Raw genomic sequence first — 18,291 nt, forward strand, 5'->3', positions numbered from 1 at the left:
TCTGCGCCGAACAGAGCCCTGTAAGTTACTTATTTTCAAGTACTCCTATACATACCTGGAAAAGGATCGATTTGAATTCCTTCCAGGAGTCCATTTAAAACCTAGCTAAGGATGGATTCTCATCTAAATACAAATCGGATTGGTTTGTCTTCTTTCTCTAGTCTTTAATTTAGTTAAGCTATTCTCAAAATCTGGTCGTAGACTATTTTTGTTCGTCGGTCTGAATTCCTCCTCCTGGCCTACCTGATCATTTAGGTCTCCTTTGATGACGTCGAAGCTTAGGCAGCAAACGTATTCTCGTCTGAGCTCGCGTCTTTGAATATAATCATCAGTAATTCCTGATTGTGGATTGTTCACTTTGATTGTACTGAAGTTGAACATTCCTCTGTCGATCGACCTCTAACCGATCACCCAAACTCTGTATATCACCTATCATAATGGAAGCTGTTTCCAGCTCTAGTGGGTGATATGATTATCTCAAAACGATCGCACCATAGATCCTGTCCAACTCAGCAGCGCAACGATGAGAACCCGCAATCTTTCAATAGATCAGCGAGTAAGCGGATACTTCTTGTGTATGGCTGGATCGATGTAGGCTAGGGGACTATAATCCCCTAACCTACGCCGTAAGACCATGGTGCACAGTTTTGCTTAGAGTCCTTAACTGCCGTGAATCGCATATCTGTCCCATTTGCATAGGAAATCCAGCAAAGATGGGACTGCGATTCACGGCAGTTAATTGTCACTCTAACGTTGATCAGCCGCCCAGCCTGGAAAACAGAAGAAGCTCGAGCTTGCAGTTGCAAGGCTTTTCGGGTACTAAAAATGCTATTATGTAGACGCAAAAATTAAGATTTTATTCCACAGTCACACTTTCTCTGTTGTTTGGATTTAATGAGATCTCTTTTTCACCGATAACGTCCACTTGGTCTGCTTTTTGACACCTAAAATCGAACGAAAAAACATCGAACATTATCTGTTGCCCTTTTTAAATACATAGGTAATGAAACTCACTCAACATTCTTCAAGAGGTGTTTCGTAAGTTGTTTCTTCTGAAGGTACGCCTCCCCGCAGGTTTATCACTCAAACGGTCGAATCTTGCTATGCACCGCCATATGTTTTTCTAAGTATCTCTGAAAATGTTCATCACACCGTATCATCAAACTGCCAAATATTATATATGTGGAAATCTCACCTTCGTGCGAAAACTTTTCGAGCACTGCTCACAATGGTAGTCCTTGGTGGTCTTATGTGTATTCTCGTGGCTTCTCAGCTCATTTCCGGTAGCAAACTTTTTCGAACACGTCTCGCATTGGAACTTCATTCTATGCTTCGCTCTGTGATGGCTGAGCTGGGCCCTCTTCGTGGTGTTGTAATCACATCCTTCGAATTCACATTTGTAGTTCCCCAATGAGTCAGCCGGCTTTGTAGCTGTTTCCACACTCGTTCCGTGAGCGGCTTCCAGGTGGCTCTTGAGCGAGACCAACCATCGATAAGTTTTACCGCAAACTTGACAGGGGTAAGGTTTCTCGCCCGTATGAATTCGTTCGTGGCCGATGAAAGTTCCGAGGTTCTTGAAGGTTTTCGGGCAAAACTTGCACTGATACGGATGCTCGTCGGTGTGCAATCGTTCGTGCACAGTCAGACACTGTCTGGTTTTGAACATTTTGCCACAAACCGAACACTTGAATCGGCCTTGTTCCAGCGATTCGTGTTCCCGCTTGTGTCTCATCAGGTACTTTCTGGTCATCTGCTTTCCACAGACCGTACACGTGTGTTTGTCCTCATCGTTTCCGCCAGGCTTTAGCCGAACGTGTTCCCTCAATGATTGCTTCGTTTTGCTTCGCAGAGGGCACCTTGGACATTTGAATCGGTTTGTGTGCATTTTGACGTGTCGATGAAGTTGAACCAACGAAGCAGTGATCTTTACCGGAATACCAGTTTCATGCGTGCATATCTCGCATTCGTAGGGTAGCATGTCCAGGTGCTCTGTGAGGTGCCAATCGCAGCTTTCCGAGTCGGCGAACGTTTGACCGCAGAGATAGCATCTATGTGAATCTACTTGGTTATTCGTTGCATTGGTTTCCTCATGATCAGGAGGCAACTCATCGGCGTCAGATTCTATGATAAGCTCGGGTTCTTGCTTAATAGACTCGGATTGATATGACGATTCAGAGGTAAACCTCGATTCATCCACTTTTAAATTCAATTCCGGGTTGTCCTCGTTATATTCATCGACGTCAGTACGGTCGCTTGATAAAAAAGCGTTCGGTTTCTGTTTGATAAGAACGCAATCATAGGGCATGATGGTCGATGGAAGATTAAACCCTGAGGAAGCATATGATGGTTCTTTACTTGATATTGGCATATCATCGTGCTTATACTCATAATCAGTCTCGTGTGGTGATTCTTGTTTAACTGTGAAGCAAAAAAAAAAGATTATCATGAAATCTACCAACTAGATGGTACGTGTCTGTTTAGGTCTGATTGTTTAGTTATAGCAGGTTATAGCAAATACTTTCGGTGATATAAATAGTACTGGTCATTGCGGAATTGTACGCGATTGTACAAGCTTTGAACTCGTTATTAGGGATATTAAATAATAGTGCTGTTTATTAACCAGAGCAGGGGTTCTCAAACTTTTTAAGCTTGCGACCCACTTTTAATTTTCATAGAATTTGGCGACCCACCAGTGTGCATTTTTATTAAAAAAAAAATAAAATTTTGAAATAAATACCGTCAGTGTACCAGTAGCCGCTCGTGTTCCAATAGCCGCTCACCGCCATGAAAATGATGTTTATTGGCATAAATATGTACCATTGTTTTAATCGGGTCTGTGTCATTTGGCATAAAGTCATTTGGCATAAGGCCATTTGGCATAAGGTCACTTGGCATAAAGTCATTTGGCATAACGGTCATTTGGCATAATGGACACTTGGCATAATAAAGAAGGGTGCAATTCGGTTATGCCAAATGTCCATTATGCCAAATGACCGTTATGTCAAATGTCTTTATGCCAAGTGACCTTATGCCAAACGACCTTATGCCAAATGACTTTATGCCAAACGTCCCGCTCCCGTTTTAATCCGCATATAATTCGGCACGCATATTTTAAATATCCGTGGAAAAAAGATTGTATTTTTACAGGGAACCTTGTTTTCTACGTTCGTGAGCGGCTATTGGAACACGAGCGGCTACTGGTACACTGAGGGTACATTTTTTCACTTTCTTAGGTTAAAAAAAACTTACGTAATGCAGAACTCAAACTAAAAAATAGTTTTTTTTTAATTCATAGCGCTCAGCTTCAGTATACTGTTAGTCTAAATAAGTTTAGATAAGTTTTCAAGTTTTCAATAAATCTAACCGGTCTATTTCCTTTCAACACTATAAAACAAGGTTTTATATGTTCTCTCATGCATTCTATAAATAAACAAAAAAATACAATTTATACAAAGTCTTTGCAGGTATACTGGCAATGTTATGCTTCTGCAGAACTTTAAAATAAAAGATCGTGTTGAAAATGTTATACAGTAGACGTTCGATAACTGCAACATGTTTACGTTTCACTTAGCGAATGAAATTCGATAACTGCAACGACTGACAGATGTCAACAAGTTGTCAAACGACAAAAAATAACCGTGAACGTGATCCGACTGTTCATTTGGGCTAACATGGCGCACCATTTTGACGTTTAGCGGTGCGATAACTGCAAATTTGTTGCACTTACCGGACTTGCAGTTAAAAAGCATAAGGCATTTTATGAGACGTTTCAAATCAGCTGTTTTTTGAATGTTTACCAGCTTTGAAGTCCAACCGGTGGGCCCATTTATTTACATTTTCGCTAGCATAACATGTGATACAGGCCCATCCATTAAACGGGGTTCATTTGTGTGGAAAAATGCGTCAATCCGCCCACTATAATTAATATCCGTAGATCGTGGGGATGTTTTTTTCATCTGCTAGTGACACCATGCAGCACGGGGGATTGATACATGCCACATTAGAAACCGAAACATCTCTGCCAGCAAAAATCTGATTGGCGCTCACCACATGTTATGCTACTTTTCACGAAAACAAAAACATCAAATGTAAACAATAACAATGAGCGGCCCACCGGTAGAACGTCTCGTAAAATAGCTTATTGCAGTTAAACCGTTTGCACCGACCGAACGTCTACACTCAGCGAAAAAAACTAGCAAAGTTCATCGAAATACCTTATGAAAATTTGCTATAACTAATTCTTATGGATGACATAAGAATACCTTATGAAAATTGATCGTGCTTGCAATGACAAATTTCATAAGATAGACTTATGAAAATAAAAAAAAAAAATCTTAAAATGATGCAGACTGGATTCGATCCATGACCGTCGGGATCACCGAGCCCGTGTCTTATCCACACGGCTATCGACGCTTGAGAATTCAATGTTGCTAAACATGAATAAAAGCCAAGTTGTGAGACGATTTTACGTCATAAAGTGACCTTATGAAATTCATCCGAATCATTATGAATTATTTAAAGGCCGTTTCATAAGTTGGGCCTTATGGAAATCTTAAGGTTATTTGGCTGAGTGTACTGTACAGGGTGTTAGTTTCCTGAGTGCAAACTTTTTAAAGGGTGATTGAGAACCATAAATGGTGAAAAGAAAATGTTCTACGCATATGGCCAAATCTCAACCGTTACGTAGTTATTGAACTTCCCATGTTTGTGACTCTCATTACCCTAACTGACTATAACTTTAAAATGATCAAACTTATCGCAGTTTTTTTACCCTTATTCGAAAAATTATTGAATTTTCTATCAAATCGCATCTTTGAACCGATCGGTTTAGTCAATTAACTAAGTTTTCTAAAGCAAATAGCTCAAAAGTAGTGTGTTTTAATTTGTTTTTGTCAATTATCTTTGAAAAATGCGTAATAATTTAAAAAAAATCTTTGGCAAAGTTGTGGCCCCTGTTTTACTCTACAATTCGTTCTTGGACATCAAACTTCTATCTCTTATCGTTCTCTTGCAATTTCGATTTAAACATCGCATTTAAGATCATAAATTTGCAATTGTCATGGTAAGCACTTTTTTGCGCTCTGTGCCGCACATTTAAATCAAAATTACAAGAAAACGATAAGAGCTAGATGTTTGATGTCAAAGAATGAATTGTAGAGTGGAATAGGGACCACAGTTTTGCCTAAGAAAGAATTTTATTTTATTACGCATGTTTCAAAGATAATTGACAAAAACAAATTAAAACACACTATTTTTAGCTATTTTGTTCTAGAAAACTCAGTTATTTAACTAAACCAATCGATTCAAAGATGCCATTTGATAGAAAATTCAATAACCTTTCGAATAAGGGTAAACAAACTGCGATAAGTTTGATCATTTTAAAGTTATAGCCAGTTAAGGCATTAATAAACAAAAATATGGAAAGTTCAATAACTACGTAACGGTTGAGATTTGACCATATGCGTAGAACAATTTTTTTTCACCATTTATGGTCCTCTATCACCCTTTAAAAAGTTTGCACTCATGAACCTAACACCCTGTACATATTTATAGCAAGTCGGTGAACACCAAGTAGAACTTTTTAGAGTACTGCTGGATGGTCAGACAAATCCTCTTGAAATTTGTAGTCATGTCCTTCTTACACACTTATTTTATTTCTATTTTTATTGAAATCACTTTTCAGTTCAGATTATCGATGTTTAGCTGAATTTTACCAAAGTTTAGCTTTACTGAAGTTCAGTAAAAGTAAGGTTTGGTGTTTCTATTTTTTTTTTCTGATATTTTAACTGGTGAACTTGTCCTATAAATCCTGAAAATGCTAATTATAAGAAACAACTTGAACTCATTTCTTTCCAAAACACAAGTCAAATCTCAAATTTTACCCTAATCTTAAACTGATCAAAATCTGTTTCAGAATTCAGACAGTAGTTTTAATACTCGATATAATCCAGACTTAGACTTACAATATAAAATTTTGAATAGAATTAAGGAGAAACCGAATGTCTGGAGATAACTCTACCGATTTTTTGTACCGAGTATTTGTAAATTAGAAAATGGCTTGCAATATCATTTGATATAAGTTGATTAAGACATTTATTACAATATCGTTCAAGTCATCGCGACCCATAGTTTGAGAAACGCTGAACCAGAGCGTTAATGATTAATCATAAATTTAATCATGATTAATGATTAAGATTAATCAAAAATGGTGGGGGCTGGCTCACCAACACTTCCGGTCCGCTTTAGTGCTTAATGCATCATTGTGGCCAGGTGTTGTTCTAGTTTTTCCAACTGTATTGTAAAGCATGAGCGGTGATCCTTGACATTTTTGTGTAAATTGGGGTACTCGGAATGTTGATCGATCACCGATTATTGCTGGCAGATGCAGTGGAAAGTTTGTCTTAATACGTATCAATCGTCTCTGACAAACGAGAAAAACTGACCTCACTGATTACCTGTCTCTGAGCCAAATTTGGTATAGAGTCTTCAGTCTCCGATTAATCGCTTCATGTTTGATGGAGGCTTTTAATCCAATGGGTTACATAGCCGCTATCCGAATGAAGAGAGTAATGTTCCGCGTAATATATCACAAATCAAAAGAGGTGCGGTATATTACGTGGAGCGAATATACTGAATTGGGTACCAGACCAAGTCCTTGCTGGGTGGCACGAAATAGGTGAGCCATAGACAATAGAATCGTCAATGTCGTAGGGCATAGTATGTGACTATTGTCGAAACCAAAAAACTTTTAATGCCCAACCAAATCATTAGCAATATCAATTTGCTTCAAACGCGTTCCAGTGATAGGGTTAAGATTAGGATCAATTATTACAATACAATTTCACGTTTCAATATGTGTTTAGTAGTTTTAGAGGTAACAGCCTAATAAGAAATTTTCTGCAGGTTCATAACTTGCACTCAACGAGTTGAATGTTATATTGCCTCACAACTGTAAGCAACATTATTACTCATTAATAGAAGGTTTGTTTCATCAATATGGACATAGACTTGCTGAACGAAACATTTGACCAATTAACATCTTTCAGGTATAAAATAGGTAGTAGGACAAAACTTTTATTTTTAAAAGTAGTTATCTATGTTCATGATAGAAGAGTAGCGTAAAGTGATACCACCCGTTACAGATCCAAAAACGTTTCACACTGAAAGAAGGTTGGAATGACAGTGTGAACAGAAGATCCGAACTGCTAGGTGTAGGAAGAAGTATGTTTATTTCCCCTCCCCTTCCCCAACACTCTGTAGAATTTTGATACAACTTCACGTAACTGTTTACTCCCTAGCCAAGATCACAGGGTTTGACGGTATTTAAGTTAAGGAAGTTAATTATAATTCTTGTAATGAAAATATCACCTTTAACACTTTAATGCGCATCCAGCGGTTCATTGCGAACCGGCTGCTACAGATGGAGTATAGCTGATTTATCAGAAAGGCTCGATAAACAGGAGGAACCTGCTAGGGCTTAGTAGTTTCTATACTCAGAAAACAGTTCCAGTCGGTTGAGTCGGGAAGGGTTGCGAGAGTCGTTGTGAATCATAATGAAAACATTTGTGCTTTGTGACGAATCTTGGGATCTTTCTGGAGTCAGCAGACTTGGAATATTGTTGTCTGGGCTTTCCACTACATATTTGGTTAATTTTAACAATCAATATGCAACAAATAATAGTATCTCGTGTATTCAAATTGCTCATTCACAGTGCTGACATTGTATTTACTTGTGATTAATATTAATTTTAATTTTCAATATCAGTATTTTCATATGTGATAGTTGTTTTGTGAGTAAACCCTAATATGTTTTGAATGTCTAATGCTTAATAATGTTTTCTTGCCATATCAATTTAAAATAACTAAGAAACCGAAACCAATAGTGTGAAAGTATATATATATATATATATGTTTATACTAATATAAGTGGGCCGCGGAGCTGTGCGGCCCAGTATTTCCTTTTATTTTTTAATTCCAGAAAACGCCATAGTTCTGAAGATACACCCACGAAGTTCCCAAACACAAACGGAAATTGTCCGGAGCAATCAAGATAAGTAAAAACTTTTATAAACAGGCACGCAACTCTTTCTACTACTAGGCAAATAGAATATTTATGTGTTTGATTATTCATCACATTCGTGGCGGTGCGGAACATTTTATAATATAGGCACCGTACTTAACATTTCTTCAATTCACCTTTAAATAACTGATCTTTAAATTTTGTATAAAAACTTGCATCTCAATTATTTTCATCATATTAGTTTTCTTTTATTTCAGAATTTTTAAAGCATTATGGTAGAAAGAGTAGGTGTCATGATTCATGCAAAACTTGAAACTGAAAACTCCTTATTTCCCCCTATGGGTTATAGGGAGGAGCGGGACATTCGAGCCTACTCATCAGTGGAAAGGACTTGCTATGCTAATCGGTTTATCATAGGGCAGATACAAGTCTACTGGTAGACGTATCGCCCAGCGATTCAACGCAGATTGGCCACGGCCCGGGGGTGCGTTGATTATAACAGAATAACAGAATAATGATTAAGATTAATCAAAAATATCTGTGTAGCAGATTGAAGAAAAAAAAGTCTCGTCGGATACTTACTATTGTTTTCACTACAGTGCCCGTTCATTGGAGAAATTATATCTAACAACTGAAACAGTTACGTGTACACAGAATGCAGGAAGATAAACTCTAGTCTTTAACAATAACAAATAACCAAGTAGTGGATAATTAATGAAAATCCGTAACTGTAGATGCGAAAACGAATGTTCTCTTTTAGGTTGATGTTATTAGTCCTGTTCAACGACGTAGGTTGAACTTGCTCGAACTTGCTTCATCCCGCTCTTTCCCGTTCATTGACAAATGGGTAAGAGTAGGATGCAGCAACTTCGAGCAAGTTCAACCTACGTCGTTGAACAGGACTATTATGTTTGGTGGAATTGTTGTCGGGAAACGGCATGCTGTCACTCGCGGATGAATTTTATTTTGTTTCTGGCAGTTCTTTATTCACTGTTTTTGGCCGGCTTTTAGTCAGAGTGAAACAAGTGATAATTGAACAAAATGGGTTTTTAAGGTATTTGATTAAGAATCACATTAGTTACGTGGGTTAGGTGTCACATCCATCCGATATGTTCAAATTAATAAACGTGTGCATAATCAGAGTGGATATGCATTTTTGTTTGGAAGTTTTGATCACGAACAGGAAAAAAGCGGAAGGGAAAAGTGTAATTCAAGTGGAAAAATCTGAACCTGGAATACTGCTGTTCAATTACAACCATGAAACACCATACTGTTCGATTAAATAATTACATTACAATTATCAATTAATACTGATTGTGTTTTGTGCGAAATCGGTTCAATTAAAGAAAACCAACCTCTCAAGAATATCAATCATCAATCATTAAGAACAAGGTATGTGTATGTGGAGTACACAGCTAAAAAATTCTAGAGCACCGTTTTTTTGAACTACAGTACTTCACATACCTTGTCCTTAATGATATCCTATATTCTTGAGAGGTTGGTTTCTTTAATTGAATTAATTTTGAACAAAACACAATCAGTACCTAATTGATATTTTCAGCCAAATTCGTTAAACGATTCTAAAAAAACGGTGCTCTAGAAAAATTAAGAAATGTATTCCAAATACCTTGTCCTTAAGTTCAATCAAAGTGTACCTACCAACTACAAACAAAAAATCTTGGAAAGCGCTCGATTTTAAGCTTCGTATTGTGATGATCTCTTTTCCTACACTCACTTTAGAGTGATACATATTTTGAGGAATGGTAAGATTTGCGTTATTAGCGCCCAGGACATCCTGTCTACCATGATTCCAATGCATTGATATAGGCCGTGTCAGGGGCCTGAGATTTGCAAAGCTACTTGTTTCCCTCCGGCTTCACACCGACCAAATACTGTTGTTGTTGTTATGTTATTGATAGTCGAGGACTGGCACTTTATTCAGTATAAAGGGTATTGACCAAGGTATTGACTATGAATTAGTTTTGGAAATATATTTGTTATTGAATAATAGGGCAGTAAAACTTCAGCGATGGATTTCCAAAAAAATGAAATAAAGGAAGAGTTCAAGGAGCAAGGTAAGTTATTTTTATGTTTGTAAAACATAAAAAGCATTATTTATCATGTATTTATTTCCCAGTGGAACATGAAATAAAAATTGAGTATCAGGACTATCAATCTGAATCAGATCTAAGCGACGATCTAAGACTGAAAGAGACTCCATCTCCATCATTGGGTCATATTAAACAAGAGCCGGAACTTATTCTGGAGTCGGATGAACTGCCCGCGCCAGACGAGATCGTAGTTCAAACCAAACCAGAAAATCCCATTATAAAGCGACTGAATTTCAACCCAACGAGATGCTACATCTGCAAGCACAACTTCAAGGACGAGGCAAGCCTGGAGATTCATCTTCCGGTGCACACCGATATGATTCCGTACGTTTGTGAGGAATGTACGAGCGAAAGTGCCCATCCGATGAAACTCACTTCGCTGGGTCCGCTTCATCGGCACTTTCGGTTGCATGCCACGAATTTTAAATGCCCTAAATGTCCCAAGTGGGTTCAGAACGTTCAGAGACACGTTCGAGACTATCACAATCACAACAATGAAAACCCTCAGTTCGACTACAGCTGCAAGATTTGTGGGAAAATTTCCAAGAGTAAAGTCTATTACGAAAAGCATCAGCTGTACCATAAGAAGAGGAAGGAAAGACGATTCATTTGTTCGTTTTGCAACAAAAAGTTGAAATCCAAAGTGAATCTGGTCTGTCATGAAAGATGCCACACTGGCGAGCGCCCATTCCAGTGCAAATACTGTCCCAAAGTGTTCAAGACGAAGCAAAACATCGAGAGTCACGAGCGGATACATACCGGAGAAAAGGGTTTCCGCTGTAATGTCTGCTGTAGGGACTTCCGGACCAATCATGCGCTGCAAGGCCACATGATAAATATTCACGGACGATCAGCTAGGAACAAGACCGGTGAACAGGTCGAAAGCGCCGTTCCATGCCAAGAAGCGGACGAAATCAAGGGTCAATCTGTTTATGATAAACAAGGGCTGGATTCCACGTCTGAAACGAATAAGATGCTTCCAGAGCAGGGATCAATAAATGAAGGAAAGGTAAGTGGCTGTCCACGTGATAAGATTGTATATAAGACTTTAATCTTATGTCCAAAGTTAATGTTAATGTTAATCTTATGTTCAATGTTTAGTTGATTTAACTCAGAAGCTCATTATCTATCGACTATTCGGTTGGGCCGAATCACCTTTGGTACCGGATATAGAACGACTTTTTGATAATGCGAAGTGAAACAGCGTGTTTTAATACTACATTAAGCTAAAAACTAACTTTATTACAATAATCAATGTCGCTTATATAGGGGACATTACCTATTCTCGGCCGTTTTGTGCTCTTCGTCTTAGGGGTTTTTTTTGAAACCTATTGAACTCAGAGTTTGCCTCAAATGATTTGAGTCAAATCCTTCCCAACCAATGTGAATCATATGGCCTTTCAGGCAATTTGGCTGACAAAAACCCCCCATGACGAAGAGAACAAACCTGCCGATAATACACAATGTCACCCTGTCTTCATTATACAATGCATGCCATGAGTTCAAAAGTTTGAATATGTAGTTGAAAAGGTTTTGAATTCAATTGGTATTCAACTGAATACTTCCCTTGTTCGGGTCGTTAAAGTGTCGTGTACTCATTTGAGCACATCGTATTGTTGTGTCAAAGATGTAGCAAGAGAGATGCGACATTGATTGTAGCGGAGATGAAATGATGCTACACGGATAATCCGGATCTCCGGGAATATGTCTTTATGCAATATTGATATTTATATTGCTGGGACTAGGATATCTGAAAGTGTTTTTGACCAGCCATGACCTCACGGGAAGCCTGTTCCGAAATGACAACTTCAATGTCAAGACGTTTTATGATCTAAGGCTGGTCAGGGACTGTTCATAAACCACGTAGACCAAAATTTGGCCATCTCAAACCCCTCCCTCCCCCCTCGTAGACTTTCGCCCATACACAAATTTTGAAATTTGTATGGAGCGTAGACTTTAGTCAGACCCCCCCCCCCCAAAAGTCTACGTGTTTTATGAATGGCCCCTCAGAGATTATCTGCTGGAGCAATTTTAGGATTATACCGAATATTCTCTCTATAGATAATGACTTTGACGCCATCATTGTTATACTGGCGCAGTCTTGTTACGCGCGTCATTGACATTTGCATGAAATCTCCGCATATCGTTCCGATTCAGATAAAGTTCGTGTTATGTCAAGATAGGCAATACCCATCCTACGGTAAACTCTCATAGAGAGATTCTCTCAGCAGAGAACAAATCATCTACTGCATGCGGTATAACATGTATTATAAGGAACACGAATAAACAGTTTTGTTTCTGCCATGACACAAGCAACGTCGTGTTTCATTCGTAATAGAAAACCCCGTCCATGGAGTTCTTTATAACGTTTCCCACTTTACCTACAGACCCGATGTCTCAGGTCCTGATGGCCGGTTACTTCAGTTGGCGACAAGGATGAAAGTGCATAAAAATCTATAAAAAAAAAGTTTTATATCGTGCGTGCAACTATTTTCATGACCCCGTGCAAATGCATTTTGGCATGATTTTTTTTCTTTGTGTGGTTTGCGTAGAAGGCAAATTTTGTGACCCTGTACCAGCAGAGGTTTATGTTCATTTTGTTTCACGTTAGACGGAAAATTGTGTTAAATTTGTTCCGCGGTGCAAACTTTATCTATGGCTGGTTTTTTTTCTCCGTTTCCCGCATTGTGTGCATTGCAGTGGCGGGCAAAAAGAGATCATCCAAGCACAATCAACTATTGCCATTTTGTTACGAGGACAATGCGGCTCCATTCGACGCTTTTGGCTCTATCGTAGTACCTGTATCACACTATGAGCGAACTACATCGACCTTGCATGCATGCATCGGTTTCATGGATTGTTACTGGCTACACAAAAGAAGAGCTTCATCTTGCCCCGATGGCATTTGTTGCCTGTGCTGCAAGGTGTTTTGGACGTTTTGGGTGGCAGTAGACGTTGCAATGCGGATCGGAAACCTAAGTTGGAGTTCACGACAGAGCGGCGAATATCATCAGCATCGGTTTTTTCATCTATACGTTTGTTTTTGTAAGCAGTAGAATTAATATTAAGATGTGTAATTTGACTGCTACTGTAAATCCTGAACCGTTGCGGTGATTGTTGCTAGTGAATGACTATTTTTGTAAAATGTGAATCGACCCGGTGTTTTATCTTATTTATGTTTAGTTTATTGCATTTTGATGTGAAGAAGTCTATACCTATTTTTTGTGATTTCTTTTTGTGGTTTTATAAGGTACTTTTAATTTCGTTTGTGTATTTAGTTTTAAAATCAAACTTTAACGAAGGGTAATCCCCGATGAAACATAATTCGTAAACTTTGTGAGAGTGTGTGCAGAGGAACGTTTTGATGTATAGGAGTTGTTAATTTGAATGAACGTTCAAAGCAAAAACGGTTACTACAGTACAGGTTTAGATACAGAGTCATTGAAAAAGTATTTGTTTGAAAGAATGAGGGAGAGATCCAACGGATTGTAATGATTTTTATAGCTGGAGGTTAACAATATGCTATCGAATTGCATGTTTCAGTTTTTCCGATCATTTAGTTAAAAAGTATTATTTGCACCTCACATTTAGGTGATATCAGAAGAAAGAAAAGTTATTGAAATTACTCGATTCAGATATTTCAATATTTCCGATAAATAAAAAAAACTCAGATGTGTGTATTTAACTAACAAATAAATTGTAAAAATACAAGATAAATATAAACCTCGTTCTAAGGGTGAAGGAGTTGTTATGTCAAGATAGGCAATACCCATCCTACGGTAAACTCTCATATAGAGATTCTCTCAGCAGAGAACAAATCATCTACTGCAGGCGGTATAACATGTATTATAAGGAACACGAATAAACAGTTTTATTTCTGCCATGACACAAGCAACGTCGTGTTTCATTCGTAATAGAAAACCCCGTCCATGGAGTTCTTTATAACGTTTCCCACTTTACCTGCAGACCCGATGTCTCAGGTCCTGATGGCCGGTTCGGCCGGTTACTTCAGTTCGTAGTTTGACCGTCAGTCAATTATGTAGCAGTATTCGTAGCTCGAGAGTACAATCTGTGTGACAAAGAAGGGTCGATGACCATTAGACCCAGTGGACACCGTTTAACCCTCCTTGTGCACCAAGTCAGCACGGAAAAATATTATAACCCAAAGAATAAGTTTTAAAAACTCAAATTTGGCTAAACTGCTTAAAGTTTTAACTCAAAGTTGGGTTGTTTACTCCCTCGCTCCACCGCAATGTTGTCGAAAACAAAGAGAGAAGCACCGACGCATCCGCTGCTCTTCCGTGGAAGAAGCCAAATTTGGGTTTTCTTCAATTAACCCATATTTGCGTCATTTGAAGCCTCCGTTGGGTGAAAATAACTTACCACTGGGTTAATTTTTTTGCCGCTCTCAAACGAGAACTACTCACTCACCACTTTCTCTGTTTAGCGCAAATTTGAGTTATTCCACGGAAGACCGGGATTGCGTCAAAACAACTTAAATTTGGGTTGATTTGTAGTTCAGTGAGCGAGCTGTTCCCAACATGATGCATTAGGTGCCAGCCAGAGTGGACGCGTCACGCGGCGCGGCGCGGTGCAATGCGGCATTTGACAGGTCGCGCGTCGACGCGCGGCAGAACTCCGTTCATTAGAATACAGGGAAAACAATCATAACATGCCAGAGTACCCGCAAAACGATGCGAAGCGGAAAGCGTTTAGCCGCGCGACGCACGACAAAACAGTGCATGCACTGTTTTTGATGCGGAAGTCATGCGGTTCGCGCGGATAATTTTGTATTTTTGTGTGGATTTCGTCCGTTTTTACAAAATCATGGCGCTAATTTTACGAAATTGTTTTTCAAATGTATTCAAATGTGATTGTAAAATATATTAACATGAATAATATCACATGTTTATTATCCGGTGGCGTCTCGTAACCTCACTTTTCACCTATTTTGCGAATCAAAATAAGTAATTCCTTTAAATTTATGACTAAAGACTTAACGGAAATAATCGAAATCTCTGTCATTCTACATCCATTACAAGCAGAGCTTTCACATTACCCCTACCCATGTTTCATGCACAAAAACGGTTGGCACCCTCTCGATTATTTTACTATCTCAAAGTATTCTACTAGGGCTGTAAGCTTAAAAAATAGTTTCAAAATAAAAATATACTTTTTTTGAGTTACCATCTTGTTTCATTGCATTGCTGTTTAAAAATAAACGAAGGGGTGCCATTTTTTACGTATACAACCCTGTGGTAGCTCTGACTGCAAGCTCACTTGTTCATAAAATTTCAAAATTTGTACCTGTAGAGCGGGTACATTTGAGGTTAGGAAATCACCATTATCCCAAATGTATACCTCTTCTGAATCATCTGAAATAAATAGCAGTTGAAGGTAAATTTAGATAAATGGTTCATTTTTAATTTTAGGTTGAGCACAATAATCACATATCTCCTGGAAATCTTTCATCAGATAACTCTAGAAAATTGTTGAAATGTTATGGCTTTTAAACCGATAGAGAGGAGACAGCTCACTCTGATTGTGTGCTACTGGTTGTCAAGGCGAACCTGTCACAAACTATCTCTGCAACCTGAGTTGGAAATTATACATTGATGGTGTGAAGTGATCCAATATACAAAAAATCTTATCAAAACTTCTCACCGTGTGTTGTAATTTGAAAGATAAAATAATTATGGTGAGTTTAATAAAATAATTAATAAATAAAATAGTTATGGTCAGTATTCATGTGCAAAGGTGGCGGAAATTATGAAAACTTTTAAGTTTGCTTTACGAATAGACGCGTTGCACCGCGTTCACTGTGGCTATCAAGCCGCGTTGGAAGCCGCGTCAAAAACGCGCTGCACCTCGTCGCGTCGCGCGACGCGTCCTTTCTGGCCGCAGCCTTAGGAAGGTTAAATAATAAATGCTCGAATTGATTGTAAAACCGGTATATGATGGGAAATATTAATTCGAGGGTTATACATCTACTTGTCCGCACTAAATTATTATTCTCTTGTCTTGATTTCAATTTTCAGATCCAACTTGTCAACCAATTTAAATGTTACATCTGCGAGCAAGTTTTTAACGATTGTGAAAGCCGTGACACTCATCTCTCAACGCATCTAGATATGCTGCCTTACAAGTGTGTCAAGTGTTCGAAAGAAAGTGATTCTACGGAAATGTTCATTTCAATGAATCAGCTTCATCGACATTTGCAACTGCACGCCCATAATATGAAGTGCCCTCAATGCCCATTCTGGACCAGCACGAGCGAACTTCTTACCGCACACATCAATGAAAAGCATACCAAAAAGGACCATAGTATGAAATACACATGTCAAATATGTGGAAAACAATTCACGAAAAGTAATTTCACGAAACACATGCGTAACCACAAGGACAGGGAAAACGGACGTTTCACGTGTGCGTTCTGCGGCGCTAGGTTCTGCACCAAATGGGATCTGATTCATCACGAACGAAATCACACTAACGAGCATCCATACCAGTGCCGGTATTGCCCAAAGACTTTGAAAACGAAAGGCATTCTAGAACGCCACGAGAGAACCCATACTGGTGAGAGACCTTACTCATGCCAAACGTGCGACAAAACCTTTGGATGGCTGAAGTCACTCCGAGCTCACATCGAAGCTTCCCATACGGCAATGGTTTACAAATGCGAACTCGAAGGGTGCGATTTCACCACCCCCAAGCGGAGTACTATGGACTATCACACGGCTAGACACGAAATGAGGCACGTTTGTTCGTTCTGCACGAAACGATTCCCTTGCAAAAGTGCACTGGCCACACACGAGCTGATTCACTTGGGCATCAAGGACTTCCAGTGCAAGCAGTGTGCGAAGAGTTTTCGAACAAAGGTTGGCCTACCTAGAGAGATTAGTATGATTTGAAGATAATAAGTAAGTTTATACATTTCAGTCCGCTCTTAACAACCACGTGAAAATACATAACGATATTCGACCGTTTATGTGTAAAACGTGCGGAACTGCTTACGTTCAGAAAGTGCAGCTCCAAAATCACCTTACCAAAAACGTTCAGTAAGTGTTGCATTTCAAAGATTTCACATAATGATGATCTCCATTAATGTTCGCTTCTTTCAGGTGTCAGAATGCTGACCAAATGGAATTTGTCAGGTCTAAAAGCGATTGATGCTGTTTTCCAATGATGTTTTCCCTGCCAATCTGAGTAAAATGCGTAGTTTCCTTTTTCTAGCCAATAAGCAAGAAAATTTTGAAATCCCAGACTGTAAATGGCATCCTGGTTTCAGCGAAAATAACCTAAAGAATCTTCTAAGTTTTTGAAACAATCCGCCAAAGAATTCCCGAGGGAGTTTGTGTTGGAAATCTTGGAGGCATTCCTGAAGTAATCCCTGAAGGAAATCGAGAGAGTTCGACTGATATATGTGATTTTAGCTAGTAATCCTACATTATAGAGATCTGCGGAGGCGGCCATTATGAGCCAATCGTGCAGAGAGAACTGTCAAAGTGTGAGCCAAATGAACATGCTTATCGTTCGTAGGAAGGCGTCGTTTGAACGGTATTGCAATCGGAACTAAATAAATTAAAATTATTTATTTTTAATATCGAGAAATTTGCGGCATATATATGTTAAGTAAAAAGATAAAAAAAATAATAATTCTGCTTTCAAAAGCTCATGCTTATGACGACACTTTTGTTGCTGCACTTGTCGAAAAAACTTCCATTGCTGCTTCTTGCTCAACTTCTGCCGATATGATTAGCGTAACACTTTTGCAATAAATTTCAGATTTCTTCGATTGCTCCGCTTTTTCAACCAAATTTTGAAAAAAAAAATCTACCATAATTAGAAAATGTAAACAAAACAACTTGAACCACAACTAAGTCACGCACAAAGTTTGAACATCTAGCTTTGTGGCAAGTGTTGGCAGCTGTTGTAAACAAAACAAACAGCGTTGCCAAATCGACGTATGTAACTTTCGCTCATCTCTATGTAGAGAATTTCTAATTTTAGCCACCTACTTTTATCGGCGCTGCAGTCTTGGGGAATCCAAACGATTGTTTTGTCGTTGAAGTCTTTGAAGAAAACTCGAAACAGAATGGAAACGTCGGGATAAATCGTGGAATTTTGGAGAAAATTCGTAATTAATTTTCAGAAGACTTT

At 38.6% G+C, this 18,291-nt stretch overlaps 2 protein-coding genes across 2 annotated transcripts; one reads left to right on the forward strand and one right to left on the reverse strand.

Moving 5' to 3' along the window:
- Nucleotides 1–138: 138 nt before the first annotated feature.
- On the reverse strand, nucleotides 139–8,812 carry LOC115265506 (zinc finger protein 112). Its single transcript, XM_029870944.2, has 4 exons — nucleotides 8,603–8,812; nucleotides 1,196–2,418; nucleotides 1,015–1,133; nucleotides 139–944 (listed from the first exon to the last, which is right to left on the reverse strand). Exons 1-3 carry the CDS (start codon nucleotides 8,628–8,630, stop codon nucleotides 1,080–1,082), a joined length of 1,305 nt encoding a protein of 434 aa, XP_029726804.1. The 5' UTR covers nucleotides 8,631–8,812; the 3' UTR covers nucleotides 139–944; nucleotides 1,015–1,079.
- Nucleotides 8,813–8,953: 141 nt separating this feature from the next.
- On the forward strand, nucleotides 8,954–17,426 carry LOC134287576 (zinc finger protein ZFP2-like). The gene is made up of 6 exons (XM_062849634.1): nucleotides 8,954–9,292; nucleotides 10,032–10,095; nucleotides 10,158–11,140; nucleotides 16,170–17,009; nucleotides 17,071–17,189; nucleotides 17,253–17,426. The coding sequence occupies exons 1-6, from the start codon at nucleotides 9,278–9,280 to the stop codon at nucleotides 17,299–17,301; spliced, it is 2,070 nt and encodes a 689-aa protein (XP_062705618.1). The 5' UTR covers nucleotides 8,954–9,277; the 3' UTR covers nucleotides 17,302–17,426.
- Nucleotides 17,427–18,291: the final 865 nt, after the last annotated feature.

This window comes from Aedes albopictus, chromosome 2 (genome assembly GCF_035046485.1).
Source record: "Aedes albopictus strain Foshan chromosome 2, AalbF5, whole genome shotgun sequence".
Classification (NCBI taxonomy): Eukaryota; Metazoa; Arthropoda; class Insecta; order Diptera; family Culicidae; genus Aedes; species Aedes albopictus.